At 42.2% G+C, this 24,098-nt stretch overlaps 1 protein-coding gene across 1 annotated transcript in view; it reads right to left on the reverse strand.

Annotated features, from left to right (window-relative positions):
- The window catches only part of Etnk1 (ethanolamine kinase 1), a 42,651-nt gene extending 19,580 nt beyond the window's left edge, over positions 1 to 23,071 (reverse strand). The window contains exons 1-4 of the mRNA XM_048432625.3: positions 22,809 to 23,071; positions 10,947 to 11,206; positions 5,822 to 5,962; positions 3,531 to 3,673 (exon numbers count right to left, since the gene is read on the reverse strand). Of these exons, the coding sequence (XP_048288582.2) occupies positions 3,531 to 3,673; positions 5,822 to 5,962; positions 10,947 to 11,206; positions 22,809 to 22,964 (700 nt within the window). The 5' untranslated portion in view covers positions 22,965 to 23,071. The remainder of the gene's footprint in view (positions 1 to 3,530; positions 3,674 to 5,821; positions 5,963 to 10,946; positions 11,207 to 22,808) is intronic.
- Positions 23,072 to 24,098: the final 1,027 nt, after the last annotated feature.

The raw sequence follows: 24,098 nt of genomic DNA on the forward strand, positions 1-24,098 counted from the left end.
ATTCTGGCAGAAGTAGACATGAAAGCAATCTCACAGCTTCATCAATGGCTGCTGACATGTCAGCAACTAAAGAGTTAGCTATGATCAAAATACTACACTGGAAGTCAGTCAATAAACGACATTCCAGGTTCTTCACGCCAAGCCTATGGAAGTCACAATTAACAGAAAACTACATAACGCTGCTCTGCTGCTCTGAAGGGGGAATAACTGCTTTCCATTTTATTATTCCAAAGTCGATCTCATCATTACACACTGCTCACACTTTGGGGAAGGGTGTCACTTCAGTGACAGCCAGAGATGGGCGGACCATTGCTTAATGAACACCTAAACTCTGGGGCTTTCTTAAAACCTCAATATTAATTCATTACAGAAGGACACCTACCTTGTCTTGTGTCCCCTAAGTGCTGTCATCTGACAGTTTGAGCATCACTACAGGGTTAGGAGTCAGTACTACTCTTCATGAGAACATGAGCCCCTCTCCAAGATGGTAGAAATAAATGTTCTACACTTAAGGGTGTTAAGTGTACATTTTTTTTTCTGTAACTATGCATTTCTGTAACATCTACTCAGGAGAATGCCAAATAAACACTTAAAAACTGAGTGTCACACACACAGGTCACAGTGCTTAAAAGCTACCCTTCATTCTTTTCATCAGATACATTGTATAAAATGCATGCTAGCAACATATATAAGGGCTGGCAAACTATGTACGTATATTAATGCCAAAACCAGCTCATCACATTATTATTTTTAAATGTATGTAGGCACCTCAAAATGATACTGTAAGAATTTACTGTTAGTTTCAAATTTACACTTCTGAAAAATTAAAAGTTAAAACATACAGCCAAGGCAGCTTGATGATATCAAGGCAGTGCTTTCATCTATCTGACTTCATCCATTGCTTTTATCTATTTGTGTCTCATAAGACAAGCAGAAAACAGTGAGGCCCTGAACCCAAGTTACATGAATGGCCTTGGAGCAAAAGATCAAATGTGTATGTGCGTATAACACAAAACTTAATCCATCATTGTATGTGTAAGCTATCTTCCCTTCATATATCTTTCCTTCATATGCTGCAGTAAAGGAAGCAGACAGCTAAGATGTGTAGTCTACATTGCCCTTTCTCTTTTGTCTTGCCTTCCTTTTTTGCTTGTGCACCTAGCCTTTAATGGCTGAGCAATCTCTCTGCTCCCACTCCCATGTGTCTGTTGTGTATCTGTCTTGTGTGTGTTTTTGTATGTGTGCACACACACACGCACACGTGCACCTTTTCCAGAGACAGAGCCTCACTATGTAGTCCTGGCTGTCCTAGAACTCACTAAGTAGACCAGGGTGACCTCAAACTCACAGAGACCTACCTGCCTCTGCCTCCCAAGTGTTATGATTAAAAACGTATGCCTGGCTCCCACACTAGACTTTCTAAGATCACCTCTGGAGTGTCAAAGGAATGCTCCAGAGACAAATGCATCATTTCTTATGCCTTAAGCTTACCAAATTGTTGGAATAAAGCATGGTTTCTTCTATTTTAACTATAAATTCAAACAATTCATTATGGTTTCATTATCTCAAAACTACCAGCTCCTCACCTGAAACACCATCAAAGGATAGTAACAGTGTAACTTCTGGTCAGATGTTCATTAATTGAACAGTCTAATCACAGTGTGCATTAAATACTAACAGAAATCTTACAAGGGGATGCTACAAGATCCAATTAGCCTTCTAAAAGACATAAAACAACTCACTGATAAAGGGAAAATGTACACACAGCCTTCCATTACTAACACTCAAACACCCACAAAGACGAGGAGCAAGCAATACGACATGGACTCCTACTGGAAGGAGAGGGACAGAGAGACATGGAAGACCTCTAACGCCAAATTACAGTCTAATTGCTCTCTGTGAAATAGAAGCACTTTACATGTAAATTATCAGCAGCTGGGGTTGATAACTGTTTAAATGAAAAGTACCTATGACAGAGTAATCTGATTTTTTTGGTCCCTTATTTTTTTAGTTTTATAAACAAGTTTGTTTTATGAAATGAATATGTAAAAGAAACATAAAAATAAAAATATGACAAGTTAAAATTATATTCCAAAGAAGTAACAAATTCCCTTTAACTTGCAGTTAAAAATAAAGCTGAGTGTCCACTTCAAATGTAAGATGAAGTCCCTTACTTGAAACTGCATTACGTACATGTGTTATCAAGCCTTGCACTCAACCTGGGCTAGCACACTCTTTAGCAAAGCTAAGGCTCCTGTCTCACATGGCGTTGAGATCTGGTCACCACTCATTTACCGTAACAACGCGATAATCAGGACAATGACGTGTTAAAAGAAACTGCCAAAGAAGTCACGCTTTAAGGTACACCTAAGATTTAAATAAGGTGATTCCACACAAGAATTAGCATGATTCAAAACAAAGACTAGCTCAGCATTTTTAAAATAATCTCTCATCCATTAAAATTTCAAGTATAAAAGATAAATGTTTTTGAAAATATAGCTTCAGGCCACCGTCCTTGACAGTGTCCGTGCAGCTGCGTTTCAGGTTTAGCCATGAAGACTGACAGCTCTTTCACGACAGCAGCTCTGGCCATGAAGTCACTAACAGTCAATCTAACACACTATGACTAATCAAAAGTAATTCTTTGGCAACAGTATATTCACAAAAGTATTTTTAAATTAAGATATGCTCTTCCAAATACGACTACTTTCTAAATGGGTTTCTTGTAAAAGGCAGCAGCTTCACAGTTTCAAGAACACTTTTCAAATACTAATTTCTTAACATGAATTATACTTTTAAATTTTAAATTAGTATTTCAAGGTGTTTATTGTTTAGTAACCAAACCTCAAACCACTTTACCCAGTGCTCTAATAATGCAACCAGTGACTCTTATACAAACACAGAGAATCAAGGTATGAACAGCCACACAAAAAGTTACACCAAAAGTATCAACTTTTACCTCATAATATTTTAACTCTATTTACCAAGGCTATTGTCTTTACCACTTCATTTGCTATAAATAAGAACAAAATCAGTATTCTCTACTCCTGAGTCTCTCACTGATGTCAGCATATACACAGGAATTAAAAGGCCTGGAGATATTAAATGCTGCTCAACTCACAGCCCTGAGAGGGTTCCCACAGAAACCCAGCAGCGCATAGGAATCTGTTCATTTCCCGCACTCCCCATTACAGCAGACATGCTTTCAAATCTCAAATAGCCAAACAGCTTTTAGAAATATATAGTTATATGTATATATTTATAAATATATACGTATATACACACGCACAATCATTTCATCATTTTACACTTAAAAAGCCAACAGGAACCACCAACTATTTCTAATAAGCCAACATTTAAAGACATTTTATCCATACATATATATCCCTAATAGCAATTACAATAATTTCTATAACTTCAAGAGAAAATCTTTGTGTATGCTTTTAACTCTTGTTTATTGATACAAAGACAGGGAACCATTAAGAGCATACGAGCAATCAACTTACTTACTGCTAAGGTCAAGCACCTACCTTGTTTCTCGTTGTAGATTATATTCTTACACAGCAGGTCATTGTGGCAAAGCACCACAGGTGAGCCCAGGTTGGACAGAATCTCCTTCATCCAGGTCATTTCTGCTTGAAGAAGTTGAGGGCTCGGGATATCACTTAGGAACCTTTCCGTTGTAAAAGAAGAGTTAGAGCTTGTTTATCCAGTTGACACTTCTTTCGAGTTTAAAGTTAGAAATCTACTTCAAATGTTCCCACTGAACAAGCATATACTCCTGATTTCAACAATAGATTCATGTGTTCCAACACCTGAATAAAGGAAACCTTTATAATCCATTTAAATATAAGACAATCACCCTTTAATCCCTGCTGGGATTAAAACAGAGGCAGGTGGACCTCTGAGTTCAAAGCCAACCTGGTCTACAGAGCAAGTTGAAGGACAGTAAGGATTACAGAGAACCCTGTCTCAAAAAACCAAAAATACAGAACAAAAGACAAAACCTCTGACACTACACAGCTGAGGGAGGGACAGTATGAGCAGTTACCAGCCGTAACCTGACATTCTAAACACCGTACATTTGCCACCACTTTACACAGACAAGGGACTGAGACACAATGAATTCATTAAGAGGTCTAACTGTATTATTTAAATTACAGACTGAAAATATTTATTGTAAGCAAAAAAAGGTGAATGCAACAAAAGTTCAATTTTCAGAAAATGCTAGACCAGAGTCTGAAATGGAGACGGCACACTCACATTGCCTAGCTACCTTAATAGCAAAGCTCTAGTTTGCTCAGTGCAGCTGGGATAAAGTTTTGTTTGGATGGTTTTTTGTTTCGGTTTGGTTTGGTCTGGTTCTGTTTTTTTGAGACAGGGTTTCTCTGTAGAGCAGCTCTGTCCTGGATCTCACACTGGAGAGGCTGGCCTTGAACTCAGAGATCCGCCTGCTTCTGCCTCCCAGAGTGCTGGGATTAAAGGTGTGAGGTACCAGTGCCCAGAAGTTTTTGAAAGATCTTTAAAATAGATTTTACAGGGGTTAATAGAAATGTAACTGGGAAAAAAATAAGAACCCAAAAGTAAGGTGTGATATATTTGTATAAATTAGGTTAAAAAAAAAAAACGGATACAAAATAAGGGACCTGGCCCAGCTTGCCAAGAACACCACCAAGGCTCAAACTGCTATTCAAGTACTCCCTGCCAGAGAGCTGCCTGCTCCCTTGTTTCTTCATCCCATGTCTATCAATTACTCCTTACTCCTCAGTTATCTACATGGGAGACTACCAGCACACCCAGCTAATAACCTACAGTATTCTCTTTACAGATGACAACATGGAGCTGAGCACTTGCCAAGGGGACATGAGAGAGACAGTAACTGGCAACTGGGCCAGTCTGGACCCAAAGTCTGCTCCTCCCTGCTCCATTTACATTTATTCTTCGTATGTGTGCAAAGGCCTGTGGCACACTGTGAACTTAAAGATCCTGTGTGTGCAATACATGTATGCAGAAAAATGCACTGTGAACTTAAAGATCCTGTGTGTGCAATACATGTATGCAGATAAGTGTACTGTGAACTTAAAGATCCTGTGTGTGCAATACATGTATGCAGCTAGGTGCACTGTGAACTTAAAGATCCTATGTGTGCATATACATGTATGCAGATAAGTGCACTGTGAACTTAAATATCCAGTGTGTGCATATACATGTATGCAGATAAGTGCACTGTGAACTTAAAGATCCTGCTTGCCTCTGTCATTCTAGAAACAGACTTGCTACACAAAGATGCAGCCTTAATACTTTTAGATAAGACGTAATATTTTCAACTTTTATTTTATTTGTCATCGCAGTATTCATGATATAGATTCTAAAGATTAATCTATAAAAATCTCATATAAAAAATAATGAAATACCATAGGTAGTTTGAACTTGGGAGCCAAGCCGGAAAAGTTAAGATCGCAGAAAGTAAATTTACAACCCGACAATCTGTTATTTAAGTAGACACAGCAAACTAAGACAGCCTAAGTTTTCACAGGCCCAGTGCACACAATCTCTATGGCCAATCATAATTGGTACCACTGTGCCCTTTCGCAATACTCTTTAGAATTATTCCTAGGTATTCTCTATTTGTCTCATCTTCATCATCCCTTTAATATTTTCGGGCCATTTTTTTCAGGGATGGGAGCCTTCAAAGGACAGCGAGGCTATTTCTGTAGAGCCATCTGAGAGCCACTGTAGTAGAGAGAGGAGCAAACCAAATTTTATACAGGCTTTGTTATCCTTCAGTCCTTAAGAAATACAAATACCTTAGTAAATTTACCTTTTATTAATATCTTCATCAGCAAATCCTGTGGGAATGAGGGAGAAGTATTTTCCCATCTTAAGCCATAGGTTAGATTTGGGGATCCAGCCATTGTGTGCATGGATAGCATGGATTTTAGCAAGCTGACGAGCTATTAGCCTGTTTAAAAACAAAACAGCACAAAAGCGTTCAGTACAATAAAGCTGGTCCTCACTGTCACCTTTGTCAGGTGTCCCAACTGTCTTCCCCATCTCTGTGGTCTTCCCTTCTATGCTCCCATTGTAACAGTGATTCTACCTGTCAGGTCAGGGCTGCTTACCACATGCCTGGCCATGCCTGGCCATACCTGGCCGGACTGCTGGGCCTGCACCCTGCTGCAGTGCATCTCCTACCAGGCTGTATGCTAACATCCCTGACACCTGACACCACCCTATTTTTTGATCTATTAAACGTCTGACCTATTAACTTCACATCCTGCTCCTTGGCTACAAATTCCTACTGGCACGCCTCTACTCACGTTAAGGCCAGTGTCTCTTCTCCCTCTGAAAATAACATCGCCACAGTCAAGACACTTAATACGTAAGAACTATTGCAGTGAGTAAACCCAGTAGAAGCAATCCTCAATGGTATTGCTGAAAAACAAATTATTATACCCAAATATCTGGTTTAATGGGTTTGGCTGGGATCTAGTCAATGAATGAGAGCATTTAAAAGCTTCCCTGATAACTTAACATATAAAAATATTTGAGAACTCAAACTAATACACAGAGCATCAAATGTCATAAGCCTGTAATTAAACAAATACCTATGCTAGCAGTTTCTCCCACATTTATTCCTCTTGTCTGACTTGCACCATAGGCAGGCCTCGGACTATGGACTAGGCACCAAAGGATGTCCCTGAACTTCTGATACTTTTATGTATCAGAACACTACTGGGGTTACAGCTGAGAGTCAGCACCCCCAGCTTAGCAGTGCTAGGGAACCAATCCAGGACTTCACACATGTCAGGTGTACACTTTACCAACCGAGCTACATTCCCAGTCTCAGTCATGAATATTCTTGAGTTTTATTCATATGGCTTATATAATACTGATCTTAATCCTAAAACTGTAACCCACTGCATCACTAAATTTAGGAGTACACAGACTGACTTAAGCCTGTGAAAGGAGCAAAGCTCAGGATGATATGGGAGTTCCCTCTGTATGCTGTGAAGGTGTTTTATTGCCATTGGCTAAAAAAGAAGCTGCTTTGGGCCTATGGCAGGGCACAATAGAGCAAGACAGGAACTCTGCTTAGACAGAGACAGAGGAGGAAAAGAAGGCGGAGTCAGGAAGACACCATGTAGCTGTCAAAAGAGTAATATGCCAGCAACAGTAAGCCACAGCCTAGTGGCAATACACAGATTAACAGAAATGGGTTAATTCAAGATGTACAAACTAGCTAAAGATATGCTAGAGTCACTGGCCAAACAGTATTGTAACTAGTATAGTTTGTCTGATTATTTCAGGTCTGGGCAGTCAAAAAAACAAACAAGTAGTCTCCGCCAACACAGGGATATAATACTTGCCCAGGGTGTATGGAGAAACAGAATACAAGTATATCATAGTATGCTTTTAAAGCAATAAACCATAACCTCTTTTGCTGTTTTTTTTTAACTTATTCTCTGTGCTAGTGATCAAACCCAATCAAATATTCCAATACCACCAACCCTTCCTGTTTTTTGTTTTTGTTTTTGTTTTTGAGACAGACCACACTATTATACAAGTTGACTTAGAACTCAATTGTAACCCAGGTTGGCCTTGAACATGTTGCAATCCTCCTGTCTCTGTCTCCAGAGGGCTGGCAAAACAAGCATGAATCACCTTGCTCAGTTTTTGGATTTTTTTTTTAAGATTTCTTTTTTTTTTTCTTTTTCAAGACAGGATTTCTGTGTAATAGCCCTAGCTGTCCTGGAACTAGTTCTGTAGACCAGACTGGCCTCAAACTCAGGTTTGCCTACCTCTGCCTCCTGAGGTCTGAGTGCCTCCTTAGTGCATGCACCACTAAGGCAAGACAAGAATTATTTTGTTTTTAATTTTATGTATATGGATATGTGAATGTGTGGCTATGGACATATAAGTGCCCAGAAGCTAAAGGCGTTGTATCCCCTGGAGCTGGAGTTAAAGGCAGTTTTGTGAGTTGCCTGACATAGGAACCAAACTCAGGTCCCCTACAAGAGGCATGTATTTTTAACCAATGAGTCGTCAACTCCAGCATCAATCAGCTTTTAAAGAAAATTATTTATTTCGTTGTTGATGTTCCTGTGCATGTCACATGTGTACATGTGAGCATTTGAGAAGGAAGAAGTACACACAAGTCTGAAACTTCCTATGAGTTGAGGATGATGACCCTGAACTCCTGATCTCCTGGTTCCACATACCAAGCACAGGTATACTCCATACCAGGAAAGGATCATTCCTATTTCTTCTCTTATTGGGTAAGGCGTCTGGGTTGGCCTCACCCCCTGTTATCTGTTCTGCTTTGCTGAGTGTGGGAATTTGGCTTATCCTTCATTTCTTCCAAGTTCAGTAAAGATGAGAACTTCCATAATCCCTTTTAAAATAATTTATGATTCATACATATTAGTGATTCACACTTGTCTTTCCTGATTTTTGTAGTTTCTTTTCTCTAGTGGTTAATAAAACCTGCTAAGCATTTTAAAATGTCATAAAAGAGTTACAACACAATCTGAAATAAACTGAATAAGAAAGCAAATAGCAAATATACTCCTTGAAACACCAACTAACTCAATTCCTATCAATTTCTTGTTTTGCTTTTTCAGCTTCCTTTTCAAAAACCGATCAATTCAACACATCACTTAATGTAAGCCAGTTGTAACACAATATACTTGAGTTGGGTCGACTCAAGTTGGGTTTCTTGCCGAGACAGAATTTCTCTGTGTAAAAGCCCTAGCTATGCTGGAACTCGCTCTGTAGACCAGGCTGGCCTGGAACTCAAAGGGATCAGCCTGTCTCTGCCTCCCGAGTGCTGGGATTACAGGTGGTGCCACCAGCGCCCAGCTGATGGTTTCTACCAGTACACACTACTCTACCTGCGTGCTGAGTATATGACCTCGATTGCATCACTCACGTAAGTTCTAAAGGAGTAGATCTTAAGTAAAACCATTTTAATCAAACATAATTATAAATTATGTAAGTACTAAAATCAGCTTTGGCAAACCTTTACGTAAAGACTAAGAACTGTAGTCAGCCTTCCATCTCTGTAGGTCCCATATCCATGAACTCAACCAAGCAAAAACAAAATGAGTGAGAAAAAAAATAATCTCACCAAGTTACACCTTGCTACACACCAAGTCCTACACAATCTCCACACAAATACTACTACACAGAAGTACCTTGATGCAGCCTTCCCCGCCCCAGCTGCCTGTTCTCTCTCTGTCCTCCACGCACTATCACATGCTGTGGACCAGACTTATCCACAATGGCAACGGTACTGAACATGTACTCAGATGCTTAAGAGTACAGCCTAACAGCTTTGGAGATGTTCACACTGTGTGTGGAAATAAGTAACACAGACAACTGGAGGTGGAAGGCACACATGTTCTAGATGCCTATCATCTCATACAAGGGGCTCAACTGATCACCCAAACTTGGTCAGTGCAGAGGAGGAAGTTTAAAATCAGTCACTCAATGACATTAAGAAAGAAATTTGTAAACAATCTACTCTTTCCACTTGAAGTTGCTCAAAAAGATTACAGTTTCCTTGGTAAAGAAACCCTGTAGCTGCTGAATTACTATGTAATTGTGACTGCTAAAATGGTAACAGAACAGTCTGTTGGTCTGCACTCACTCTACCTGCCCCCTTCAAGTCTAACAATGTCAAGTTTTCTATGCAGCACAACTAAGCCTGCTTTCCTTTACATTCTATTCTAATGTATAAGGACTTACTCACCCATCAATGGCATTTCTTCAGCACCTACAGGTGGATCAAAAGTTAACGACTGAAATGTTTTTATGCCTTAGTTTCTCATTTACTTAAGCAGGCTTATCAATATCTTATCTCCTAGGATTATTTTACATCAATTTTATTAAAATGGACACTACAAAGTTCCTAAGTAGTCCAGTGTTAGTCTCCAACTTTAGTAAAGAACTCTGATACTTTTAGAATTATACCTGCTACAAAGTTTTACAGTGTAACAAAATAAAATTTAAATATATGTAAATTAATAGTATAAATTAAAAAACAAAAACATTGTTGGGAGTGGTGGGACATACCACTTGGGAGGCAGAGACTGGCGGACCTCTGAGTTCAAGGCAAACCTAGTCTACAGAGCAAGTTCTAGAGTAGTCAGGGCATTTACATAGAGAAATGCTGTCTCAAAAAAACAATAAAGAAAACAAACAACAACAACCTCCCTCCACAAAAAAGAATAAAAATGTATACTGTTTAACAGAATTTCAGGCAGTTTCAGCACAGGCAAATGATTTGGCACACTTCATTTCTAATCAGTTTTCATTTGAAATTTTTTAAAATAAAACCCAGGAACTCCATTCAGGAAGGGTCCGTGTAAGGCTTTTTAACAAGACATCATTTACCGTGCCCACTCTTGTTCTCGCGAGTGTAGCTGAATCTACCTGCAATCACCGTATTGGCAGCTAAAATAAGATGTCCACTTGATATTCTTTATGTTCTAATGTGTTTCAACTTCTAACACAGTAAGATACGGGTAAACATGGATCAGACAATAAAACAGAAGTCTGCTGGGTGTTCAAAAACTAAGTTTCTTGGGGGTAAGGGCACAAGGTCTCATGTAGCCCAGGCTGACATCAAACTCTCTAGGTGGCTGAGGATCTTCCTGGGATTACCTATGTGGACTACCACGCCCAGATGTTAAAAACGCCTAAGAACTTACAAGTGGCCTGAATCTGACTCCAAAAAGACACAGTGAAGGGAGAGAATCCACCCCGGCAAGTTGTCCTGACACTAAAGATGTGCTGCAGCACAAAAACACTCAACCTCGTATCCACACACACCTCTCTCCGCACCACACACACATAGAAGCGTGACCTTAAAAAGTTTAATATATTTCCTTAGTGCATATAATAATATTTTTCTAAGGGAAAAATTTAGAAAAGGCAACTACCTGAAAATAGCTGGGTTGCAGACATGCTGTGGGTCCAAAGCTTCACCTTGTATAAACTCATAGCACAGTCCGTTATTAAAGGTACAGTAGAGCTGAGGTGCACAGCCATGAGCCTGCAGCACACGGAAACTCTTCACTTCTTCATCACGGTCCACTAGCAGCTCAGTCTTGTTGCCATAAATTCTCACCAGAACTACATCTTCCATGGTGTCACCCACGTAGCAGGCAATGAGCTTATTTGTGATCCCATCTGTGAAGAGCTGCCAGGGAAAGCAGAAAAGACAGAGAAATTCGACAATGCAGTTTAAGGATGGGACTACAGATAACTCGGTAGGTGATAAAAGGGTAACTGCAAACACCAAAGGTTTGGAAACAGCTTAGCGGGGATGGCATACACCAATTCCTGGGCTCAATCTCCAAAACCCAGGAAAAACAGAAGAAAAATACCTGCTTTTTAACATCAAAAATCATTTTGGAGAATGTGGGACCACAGCTCAAAAATAAAGTGCTTCCTTATCAGGCAAGCTCTGTGATCCCCAGCTGTACTGAGGAAGGACCTGACAAGCACCACTGAGTTAGTCCACTTGAGAAGATGGACACTCTTGATATGCATGGGTAACAGTATGACAAAAGAGGAGGGAAGACTCAGTGCTTAGAAGCTTAAAAAATTGATAAAAAAAATTGTATTTCTAGTCAGCAAAATGGCTCAGAGGATGAGAGCATTTAACAGCACAACCTGACACAAGAGTTGAATTCCAGAAGCTAGTAGGGAAAGGAGAGCGTAACTGACAGCTGTCCCTGACCTCTGCTCATAGGTTACAGCATGTCTTTACCCACATATACACACAAAATATAATAAGGAGTATTGTCTCAGATATCTAAGAAAGGCCAGGTGTGATGACTCAACATTGCAATATCAGCACTCAGGAGGATCCTGAGTTCAAGGCTAGCCTGGGTTACATAGCAAGCTCCAAGCCAGAGTGAAACCGACTCACATTCTCCCACCTATCCTATAATCCCCCTGCACAAAAAAAAAAAAAAAAAAAAAAAGATAGTTTTGAGAAGAGGAAAGAAAAAAATGCATGTAATTATACCAAATGCATAAGAACACAGTAATTCACAACACTGCTTGGCCTATTAGCTCAGGTTTCTTAGTTATACTAACTCTTACATCTTAAATTAATCCATTTCTATTAGTCTATGTATTGCCACAAAGCTATGGCTTAACAGAGAGGTTTCAGGTCCTTCTCCTCTGACAGCTACATGGTGTTTCCTTAACTCTGCCTACTCACTCTATATATCTCTTCCAGCCTGGCTATATTCTGCCCTACCATAGGCCAAAGTAGCTTTATTCACTAACCAATAAGAGCAACACATATACAGCAGAATATCCCACCCACATCAAACTAGTTAGTACTTGCTGTGCTAATAGAAAGCTGGTGCAGTCACCCAGACAAAGAGTACATCCTTGTGAAATATAACTAAGACTGGTCATAAAGACCTCAGTTCATCAAGCTTTGGCATCTATATCTGGAGGTACCAATACTTTCAAATGTGTATATGGCAAAACCAGATAGATAAATAATAATTGTTGACAATGAACATGCCACTCAAGTGCTGATTTTCAAAAGAGAGAAAAATGCTTTGATGCAATTGATCAAGGACACCCATAGAACACATACCACATCCAACTGGGCAACCTCCTCTCAAAAGCTGTATGATCTGACCAAATGACTGGCTGGATTATAAAAAGGGCCTCAGTAAGGCCAAAAGCTTAACATTCAAGAGCAGTTTCTCAAATAGTTGGAAGCGAGCTAGACAGAAACAAAATATGCACACAGACCTCCAAGTAGGAAACAGTTAAAGTTAATTTTGTTATTTATCCCAATGTTTACCTGTTTTAGAAATGAATCAAATGCACATTCAAATCATCTGAGAAGTAGACATTAGCTGGGTGGCAACTAAGAAACATGTCAGACTGACAGCAATGAACACTTTGTCAAGCTAGTGTCATGTATCAGCAGCAGAAGTGTGAGTGTCAGTCCACTGCATCCTGGTATTGGTGTCACCACAGCGAGCAAAATGAGCAGTCAGGCGCTGAACAGAACGTGACAGTTGGGAAAGGAGACGAGCCATGCAAGCTTCCAGCCCCTACACAGAACAGATACCTCCTACCACTAGATACCTGCACATATTCCTGTGCTCAGCAGAAAGAACTGTCACCAACCAACAAAAGGCAGACTTACTAGGTTGTTTCTGTCCTCCTAGAAGTTGGCAAGGTGTTATCAATGACTTACATGCTTAAACAGCACACAGACGCACAGGCTGAGTCTGAACGGAAAGATCACCACAGACAGTGACAGGTTCAGCACAGGTCGTGTGGCCTGTGTAAGAAAGTATGACCCATGGCCATACTTGGCCCATGGCCAATTCTACAAGATGAGAAAAGTAGAGAAGACTGCATGAGAGACTGCCTTAGTCTATACACAGCAAAGGGCATATAAGCAAAGTAAGATATAATAGCTAAGCTTAATGTATTAGAAAAGGACAAGTAACTACAAGTGAAGGGTATAAATTAGCGGTATACTATACATCTAACATGCAGATATAGCCTAGATTCGACCCTCCAGGCATTACACACACACACACACACACACACACACACACACGCACACACGCACACGCACACACAAAGGGATCTAGCCTTATGGCTCAACAAGCTAGGAGTAAACTGAGCATGGCAGTTGCGGTGCATACCTCTAAATTTCAGCACTTGGAGGGACCCCAAGTTCAAGAATAGCCCAGGCTACTGGTGAATAAAAAAAAGACAGACTGAAAGAAAGAGAGAAACCAGGAAGCTAAAAAAGGAAGGAAGGAGGGAGGGGAGGGGATGGAAGAGGAAAAAAAAAATAAAGGGAATTAAGATAACGTCTACACAACACATACAACAGATTTTTACACATATATCATTAGGAACAACACTTTTAAATAAAAAACAAATCTCCCAAGCTGATCCTAAAGCTCAGCCAGACACTACAGAGGGAAACAACACAAGTGTCTTCTGAGCAGTCGTGCTCAACAGCATAGGACTGCAATGCCAGACCACCATGAGTCGGAGGCCAACCTGTGCTGACTTTGTCTCAAAAGAAAAAAGATCAAAACTCTTAAACTAATAACCAGTACAAAGACATATAAAAACAATGTGGCATCTCAACTAAGTCTGATTTACTTCAGGAATGCAAAGGTGGTTTCATGTTCGAATTCTCAAAATTAATGCATATACCTCAATAACAAAATAAGAATACGCTGAAAATATTAAGTTTGTCTGTGTTCTAATGTAGCCCAGGTTGGCCTTGCACTATGTGGCCGAGGATGGCCTTGAACTCCACCTCTATTTCCTCACTGCTGAGATTACAGACAGGCCATCATGCCCATCTGTCTCTGGTTTTCTTATTTTTAGTTATGTTATATGAGTGTTCTATGTGCATATATGTCTCTGCACCATGCATGTGTCTAGTGCCTGTACAGGATGAGAAGAGGACATGAGGTCCCCTAGAACTGGAGTACAGATGGTTGTGATCTGCCATGTGGGTGCTAGAAACTGAACCTCATTCCTCTGGAAAAGCAGCAAGAGCTTTCAACCACTAAGCCATCTCTCCAGCCACATCTTATTATCTGAAAGAAAATACATGTGTACACAAACATGTAGTTGTATAAAATTTATACACAGAGAAAGAGCTGTGTATCTGTGAACTCAAACAATCTTGGATCAAAAATATCTGAAGAAAAGAAAGCACACGGGCACTCAATAGAGACTGTGCAGGGCATCAGCACAGTTAAAAGTAGGAGAGAAGAGAAGGCCACACACAGATCAGTTACATCTACGAGGAACCCCAGGACATGCCCACTGAAATCGGAGAGCATGTAGCAAAAAGGAACAGAGCCTCATCTCTGAGGGGCGGAAATTGTTCACTTTTCAATGGTTTATGGTTCTGAACTCAAACGTGGAAATCATCAATTTGTAGGAAGAGAAAACCATGCCGTTGGTAAAGCTGTCCTGTTTATCTAAACCCAGAGTAATGGAACCCACGTAACCCTGATGCTGTCTATGACTCAAATGTCTAGGTCAGCAACACAAGCCCAGTCACTACCTGAGGAAAGAACTGGGACAGAGTGCTGATCCTCAGCACTGAGGGCTGTCCTGTCACAACACTGACAACTGCTAACAGGATTAAAGGTGAGCAGAACCCAGCAGTGATAAGATCAACTGCAGGTAGTCTGGCTGGCGACCTTGCCGCACAAAGCCATCTCAACCTTCTGATTGTTAGGATCACAAGCAGGTCTACATGTGTACTCAACACTTCTACAGGTACTGTGGGTCAAAACTCCAAGCCATACTTAACACAGCATGCATTTTAGTTAAGAGCTTTATCGGCTGAGACATCTTCTAGCCCTGATCTTATACTATCTTTTCTTATTTTTTTAAAAAATTGATTGACTTGTGTATAGGTGTTTTGCCTGCAGTGCATGTCTGTGCACATGTGTGTGCCTTGTGCCCACAGGAGGCCAAAAGGCGAGTTTCAGATCCTCTGAGATTAGAGTTATAGACAGCTGTGAGGTGGAATGTGGGTGCTGGGAAAACAAACAAACAAGTGCTCCTAACAGCTGAGCCATCTATCCAGTCCCTCTTAGTCTATCTTAATGCAACTCTTTTTTTTTTCAAAAACTATTTTTAAAATTATCTGTGCACACGCACACACACATAAAGGTCATAAACCAGTCTGCAGGAGTTAATCCTCTCCTTCCAGACACATGGATTCTAGGACTCGAACTCAGTTCATGAGGCTTAGTAGCAAGTAAGCGCCTTCCTCGCCAACTGAGTAATCTAGCCAGCCCTTAACTCAATTTGTAAACTGTTCTGTCAGGGCTGGAGACAGCAGCAGTTAACAGCTGCTCTTCTACTGACAAGAGTTTTGGTCCAGGGATGCAATGTTATCTTGTGCCCTTCACAGGTACCTGTACACACATGCATACACACACAGAAATATGCACAAGGAAAATTAAACTTGTCTCAGCCCACAGTATCTACCCGACATTCTAATAGTGTGTGGTAGTCAGGTTCTTCTAAATTCATCCAAGGTTATCATTTATTCCCCAAGTCACATTTATGCCGGAGTCCCACTGTGGGAGGCATGGAATGCCCTCATGCCCACAGCTCAGCACTGGGGGAACCTGGAATGTTACACAGACGGGATTCCTCCTTCAAAGGAAGGGGTACATAGCCCAGAAGGCTGACCAGTCGTGCTTAACAGCCTAGTGACCTTGGTACTATTTATACAGCCACAGACCACACTGGATCCTCCCCCAGACTCTTACTGTAAACTTGTTTTGCTCAGTTAATCCATACTACGTATGTTTATGAAAGGTGTCACGTGTGGTCAATCTATAGAACCCACCTCTATTGGTGGTGTCACATGTACTCTACAGAGAGTCTTGATGAAGCCATGTCTGATTTCTTTTTCTTTGGTTTTTTGAGAAAGGGTTTCTCTGTAGCTTTGGAGCATGCCCTGGAACTTGTTCCACAGGCCTCGAACTCACAGAGATCTGCCTGCCTCTACCTCCTGAGCACTGGAATTAAAGGTGTGCACCACCACCACCACCCAGCACGTCTGATCTTTGTTTGGTTTACTCTGTGCTTTATTGTGCACATGGGATTCAGTTAATTATCACCAGGAAAGTTTTCACCAAATTGTGCTTTACTTAAATAGGCCTAAAATAAACTACTCGGGGTCAAACAACTCCTGAAGTTTGACAACTCTTAGATACAATCCATCATGATCACGTGTGGTAAGTGGAAGACTTCGGGATTAAAGAACCGGGAAGCATGGGATCCAAGGAGAGGCACCTCTGCCAGGATGGAGACAGAGGAAAACCTACCGGCTCATGAATAGTTTTCTGCTAAACTAAGTGTTTGGCAGAGTAACTTCCTAGTCTGGTGATAAATAGATAATACTTCACATGGCACACACGTGTGCATGCTACTAGGGACGTGGGTAATCCAGCACACCCTCCTCTCGTACTTTACTCTAAAACCATACAAAATTTTCTCAACCAATGTTTCTCTGCATTGTAATGTGACACGTCTCTTAAAACAAAGGAAGAAGGTAGAACTCACCTGCTGGAGAACATCCCATGCTTTCCCAGATAGTGAGGCACAGGTTCTTGGTGCCCTCCCCCAAATCCAGGAAACCCCTACTCCCTCTACTCTGCCCAAACTCCTTAGGTCTAATGTAACTGTCTTTGTGAGATACTTCTTCCTTGCCTAGAATCACATCTTCCCTCAAAGCTCAGCTCAGGGGTTGGGGGTAGCTCAAAGCACGGTGTTTGCCTGGTATGCACAAGACCATGGGTTCAACTGCCACCACCTGGCACCCCACAAACACCTCCCCCACAAAGGCTGAGATCAGACTCCCCCACCTCTATGAAGATTCTTCCCAATTCTCCTGGGCCTGCCTTGTGCTCCAGCTCACAGCACAAAGGAACCCACCTAAAAATTAACATTATCACTACTTTAAAAGTACATTAACAATTACTGAACTTTAGGAACTTCGTCTTTAAAACTGGGATTGAGCCCTAGGCAGCACACACTAGGCAAATACTCTACTACTGAGCTACATTTTGAGCTCTGAAACTTCATGATTCCTTCTGTTCAATCTCCCATTTAGCAATGACAGTAGTGGATGATAGGAAATACCACACTGAAACACACTTTACTATTTTTAGAATTTTGTATTTGTTTTCCTGAGTGCTTTCTAAGATACGCATACTGCCTATATTGTGTTTTGGTGTTTTCATTGGGGTTTCTTTTAGGTTTTGGGGGCCAGGTCTTACCCTGAAATCTAAACTGACATGGAAGTCAAAACCCTACCACCCAGAGCTCCTACATGCTGGTATCTCAGGTATGTGCCCACTCTCCAAGACATTCATTTCTGTACAGAGTTAAATGCTTGCCAAAGATTACAAAGCCATCCTCTCTTTCCACCACAATAATGATGACCCAAGGAAAGGAAATGGTTTGCTTGAACCAAATCACAGGTGTTAATATCTAGAAAGTAACTAGCAATTAAATCTCCTAACCATAATTATATCAAAAGTGCAAGGATAGTTTTTTTAAAAAAAAAAATCAATTGTACATTATCTCTTCCACCCTTGTACATTTATCTTTCTAAGACAACAGAAACAGAACAGGAAGCTGGGTAGTGGTGGTAGATGCCTTTAACCAGAGCACTTGGGAAGCAAAGGCAGGCAGATCATTTTGAGTTCAAGGCCAGCCTGGTCGACAACGCTGAATTCCAGAACAGCTAGGACTGTTACACAGAGAAACCCTATCTTGAAAAACCAGAGGTGGGTGGGTGGGGTTGGGTGAACAGAATAGGAAACAGACCACTGAATTTGGGTAAAGGCAGAAAATGAGCAAGGAAAAAAAAACCCGCAATAAAACCATAACTTTGTATGTTGGAATTATAAACCTGGCTTATGCTTAAAAATCAGAGATTTCAAAAGCAAAGAGAAATATCGATGAAGCTGGGGTGCCTAGTGAACACACTGAACTCACCAGCACTGGGGGAAGGCACAACCCTGTGTCACAGGCATCGGAGGCTTCCAAAATGTTCTTGTGCCACCTTTACATGTGACGAAATGTGAACAGTCACTCAGAAGCCATCACATTACATATTCTGGTTTGTTTGTCTCAGGCTGTGAATTTCAAAGAGCAGATGTTTTTGATTGAGGCTCTATGCAGCCAGTGCTCAGAAGCATAATTACCATGAGCTAGCATTTATTTCACCCTCACAAGCCTCAGGGGTAAGGAATTGTTTATTGGATCCTTTTACAGCTAAGGGTAATGAAGCCTAGAAAGGTTAAGAAATTTGTCCAGGGGGCAGGTTCTCTAACTCATACCTGTAGTAGCACCATTTGGGAGGCTAAGGGAGGCCATCTGCTGGAAGTCCCAGGCTAGCCTGTTTGTCTCAAAAAGAAACAGAACAAAGCTTGAACAGTGGAGCAAAGCTAAGAAGTGCAGGGCAGACACAAACCCTGTTCTCCATCTTTACAAACACTGGCCACTAGGGATGCTACACACACAGATGTTAGAGGGGTTGCTGGGGGTGTGTCCGTCACAGCTACATCATTATGTATGTGCAGGCATGACGGAAGTGTGTGCATATGGCTCCACCGTGTATATCAGAGCAGGATCTCTCCCTGGACCCTGAGCTGGATAAGCTTGCTGGCTCCGAGAACCCCCTCTCTCTGCCTCCAAGCGCTCTAAGGGATGTTGATTTCACAACCTCTTTAACAAGAATGGTCTCCCTAGCCTATGGAGCCTTTACCGCTTTATCATGATCTCTAAAGAAGAACTTAAGAGTGGCATGCTTCTGAGAAAGTGCTGCTCAAACACTTTTGTACTCAGGAAGCCCTAAAGTGATCCGAAGGAACATTCAAGACACAGAGCTTTTTCAAAGGGAAAAAAATTGGCTGGGCATGGCTAACTTGCAAAGCTGAGGCAGGAAGATCTAAGAAAATAACAATAGAGAGGAAAAAGCAATTAAGTCTTTGATCCTTTACACATAACTATGCCCCAAAAGTAGATACATCAAAAAACCACATTCAACTGAGGGAGATGCTGCATAACAAAAGGAGTTTCTGCCATTTCCTAAAACTGGAGCTAAGTGGAAGGAAATGCAAATGTGCTCAAGAGAGCTCAAAGCAGTCTTTTCTGAGCCAGGTGGTGTTTTAAGAAATTAATCTCGCACAGTGGCGTCCCTGGCTCAACCATGACAGTACACATAACCTTTCTAGGTCAAGGAGCAGTAATTCCTAAGATAAGTCCCTCCCGGATCTGTCACTTACACACAGGCTCAGTTTCACTGTAATACCTTAGCAGCTCTTGTCTGTCTTCCTCACAGGGCGGATGGAGAACGTGGTGGAAGGGTTTTTTAGAACAAGACAGTATGAAACAGAAAGTGTTTGGCTGGTGCTGTCTCAGAACTACTCTGCTTATACAGAAATCTAACTCCAAAAACCTCATGAAACCACTCCTTACAATGTGTTTTTACTTCTACTAAGGACAGCTTTATCCAAAACAACCAATTTCACGTGCCACTGAGTTCTGAGCAGAAACTATCACTTGGAGCACATCTAGTTCTTTGGGTCTTGGGCTGTTTCTACATTTTTTCATCTTCTACACGTTGATATTATAGAAGTAACTACCAGGAAAAGATAAGAGTTATCGCAAAAAGCCTCTAAAATTTGTTTAGAGAATATTTCTAACGTACTTTTTCTTTTTGGGGTGGGGGGGAATGAGGTGCTAAGGCAGGCTCTCAAGGAGCTCATGCTGGCCTGGAACTCCTAATGTGAAGCCTTAGGAACAACTTGGAGCTCCTGATCCTCCTGTCTCCACTACATGCAGCCAAGAAAAATGTTAGTTTGGGGGAGGGGAGTAAGGTGAGGACTTGGGGGTATAGCCCAAGGGGTAGAAAGCCTAAGTAGTATGCACTAAGCACTGGCTTCCACCCCCATAAACATGCATTAAATGGGGAGGAAGGAACATACCAAAAAAGGGCTATTATTGATTCCAGCTGACCAGAAGTTATATTATTTTTTGGCTATAGGATACATGTTTCCCTTTCTGAAATGAGGTAGGAATATTATCTTTACAGTTCAAGGGAGATGAAATTTCAAAAGAAATTTTAGTCATAAAAAAAAAATACTAAACAAGCAGGCTGTAGTGACAAGAACCTTTAAGCCCAAGGCTCAGGAGGACAAGGCCAGCCTGGTCCACACAGCCAGTTCCAGACCAGATGGAGCTACACAGTGAGGCCCTGTCTAAAGAAAATAAAAAATAACAACAAAAATAGAATCACTAGACAAAGCCCCAAGGCACCATTAGTTTGTAATGCCCTAGTATGTGTGAAGTGCACTTCACTGAGCAGGAGAGGACTGGAGGTAAATCAATGACCATAACCTTGGCTTACCGAGGGCTCAGCTTCTGATCCAAGAGTTCTGCCTGCACAGGAGGAAATGAATTTCTAATTATCAATTCTAGGGAGAAGTGATGTCATCACTTTCAAATATACAAATCATATGTTCAGATTTATGAGTCCAAAGGTTAAAGTTAATAGTCACAGCACAGGCCAGGAATGGTGGCAAAAACCTATAATCCCACCACAATGGGAACCTGAAACAGGATTGCCAGGTGACTGACCAATCTGGCCATCTTGTCTCAAAAAAAAAAAAAAAAAAAATTGCTACACATAAACCATGATTTAACCAGATTTCCTGTACAACAACCAAAATAGTTTTATGCTTCTTTTTTTTTTTTAAACATATACCCTGGCTTTCCTTCACTAAACACATGAACTAAGAAATAGCACCTACTTAATATGGTTTCCTAGGCAACAAAGATTTAAAAGAATATAGCTCAATTCAGCACACAGCACTCCATCCAACAACTAGTATCACTAGTCTACATACAAGTAAATCAAAAGAAATTCCAAGCTTCAAAGTTTCAAACTTTAAAAGTCATTGCAAAAAAAAAAAAAAAAAAAAAAACCACGGTTGCCAACACTGCAGTTTACCAGGAAGCAGCACTGCTTTTAATTAGTAAGATATTTTCCAGAAATAAATCTCATTAAATCTTAAAACCTTCTCAAGGAAGTTAATACATAATAACAGTCTAACATGGGGGCTCCAGGCGCAGCTCAGTGGTAGGGCACCGGCCTAGGACGCAAACAGCCTCTGCCTTCCCAGGACTGCAAAAAATACACAAATAAACATGTTTCCACTTGAAAAGCACTTCCTTGAAGGAAATGTAATAATTTTCCAAGCTAAACAAAAAATCATTTTGAATCTACTATTTCCTCTATACTTAGTCAACAAGCATGCTTTAAAATTCAAAGTCTTTTGTCTAACAAGTTTCTTCCCCACAACATATGGGTTCCTTTAATCTGCTCAGAACCTTTGTAGCAAGAACCGAAACTAAAACTCATGAAAGTCCCAAGTGTCAGGAACTGCTCTGAACCCTAGACAATGCTCATGGTTTAAATATATTAAAAAAAATTTTTTTTAAATAAATATATTAAAAAATTAAAAACCCCACAATTTATCATTAAAATAAAGCGGATGACTTGAATAATCCAAATAAATGTCCCACCATTATTGCTCAACTCTAAAATAAGCCCCAGCCGTTAAAATAATAATAATAATAATTTGGTTTCTTGTTTGCAAAGAAAAAAGGGAAGCACATCCTGGTAATTCCTAAAGAAATGTACTGCAAAACCTAAAACCAAATCACGCCAAATAAATTCTGGGTATGAGGAATCCTAACTTGCAAATGTTTGCTGTTATTTTAATCCTAGATTTTCGGGGTTTTCTTTCCTGAGAATTTCTGTCTTTAAATACACTGACTCACGGAAATATCCTCAGGTCGCAGCTCCCTCTAACCCAGGGCATTAATGTCACTAAGACTTTACATACAAATGTTGAAGCATCAACTCAAATAAGCCTTCCACTAAGGCGCAGAATAGCGTTCCCTAGCATCCTGGCGTGGGCAGCAGGTCCACGGTCATTCCGCTCTGGAAGGGAGTTCTCCCTGGGCACGGAGGATGTGGGAAGATCCCAGGTTGGATAAGGCAGGGATGGGAGGGAAGCGCGGGGAGGGAGGGCAGCGCCGTGAGGACTGCGGGAGAAGAGGAAGGAACCCCCGAGCATGACAAGGGCAGGGGCAGCCATCCCCGGGAGCCGGGCGGGCGTCGCTGCCGCGGCCAAGGGCTTCGGGAAGGCGTCGCGGTCCCCGCCCGGCCTCACCTGCAGGGTCACCTCGCGGGGGTCCCAGTGCGGCCGCAGGTGCCGCAGCAGGCTCAGGGCGCCGTCGCGGCAGCGCTGCTCCTCCTGGTCCTGCACCGTCACGTCGAGCTTCGGCACCTCGGGCGAGCCGGGCGGGACGTGGATGTAATTGGCCATGGCCCAGGCGACGGCGGACACGACCACGACGACCACGGCGACGGCGACCACGAGCGCGGCGGGCGCCGGCAGGCTGCTGGACCCTTCCGTCCCGGGGCGCCCTCGGCGGAGGGCTGCGGCCGCTCGGACGCACGGGCGGGCGGCGGGGGGCGACGGGGCGGCCGGCCGGGGTGCGCAGTGCAGCGAAGCGGACGATCGGCCGCTCTCGGGAAGATGCCTCAGTGCTCTCGACCGCGGGCAGCCGCGGAGCACGCCGGGACTGGCCTGACGCTGGCGTCACGCCGGGGGCGGAGCCTCGGCTGCGTCAGGCGGCCGGCGGGGTGGCAAACCCCGCGGCACAATGGGCGGGCCGCGGGGCTCAGGAGGATTGGGGTCTCGGGGAGCGCGCAATGCCGGGCGCTCCGCGACCGTGGGGACAGACTGGGCTCCTGCACCCGAAGGGACCCGAATGTTGCCGAGCCCTGCCGAGGCTCTAACGAGCCTGGCCGAACTCTGCCGAGCTTTGCCGGCGCTTAAACGAGCCTGGCCCGAGCCCTCCCGGGGTCCTGCCGAACTCTGCCGAACCCTGCCGGAGTACTGTCGAGCTTTGCCGAGCCCTGCCGAACTCTACTGATGCCCTGTGGAGCGCTACTAGGATCGTAGACTCTGGCCTTACTTAGGGGCGAGGTTTTTAGGGGGCACAGAAGGCATGACCTGAAATAACCCTAAATTTAGACTGTGAGCTTGGCCACAATCCGTCCGAGCTGGATTAATTTGGTCGTCTTAGTCCAGAAGCTGTGTACACTTGCTAGATTCTGCAACCAAATTCCCTTTGGCGGTGCATAGAGATCACAGTATCGGGGACAACTTTAGGTAAAATAAGAGTAAACCGACAACGGTACACCTGTTATCCTAGCCCTCATGAAGCTGAGGCAGGAGGATTTCCACGAGTTCGAAGCCATCCTGAGCTATAGTGAGTTCCAGGTCTGCCAGGGCTACTTAACCATCAATTCGGGTAAAACAGCTAAGTACAGCACTCATTTAAGGTGCTTGACCTTGCAGAGAATTACTCAAAGTCTAAACAAACAAAGTAGAGACTGGGAGAGAGACGGAAAGGAAAGAAAAATAGACTCCTATCACAGTGTGGGTCCTGGG

Source organism: Myodes glareolus, chromosome 3, assembly GCF_982192425.1.
Source record: "Myodes glareolus chromosome 3, mMyoGla1.1, whole genome shotgun sequence".
Taxonomy (NCBI): domain Eukaryota; kingdom Metazoa; phylum Chordata; class Mammalia; order Rodentia; family Cricetidae; genus Myodes; species Myodes glareolus.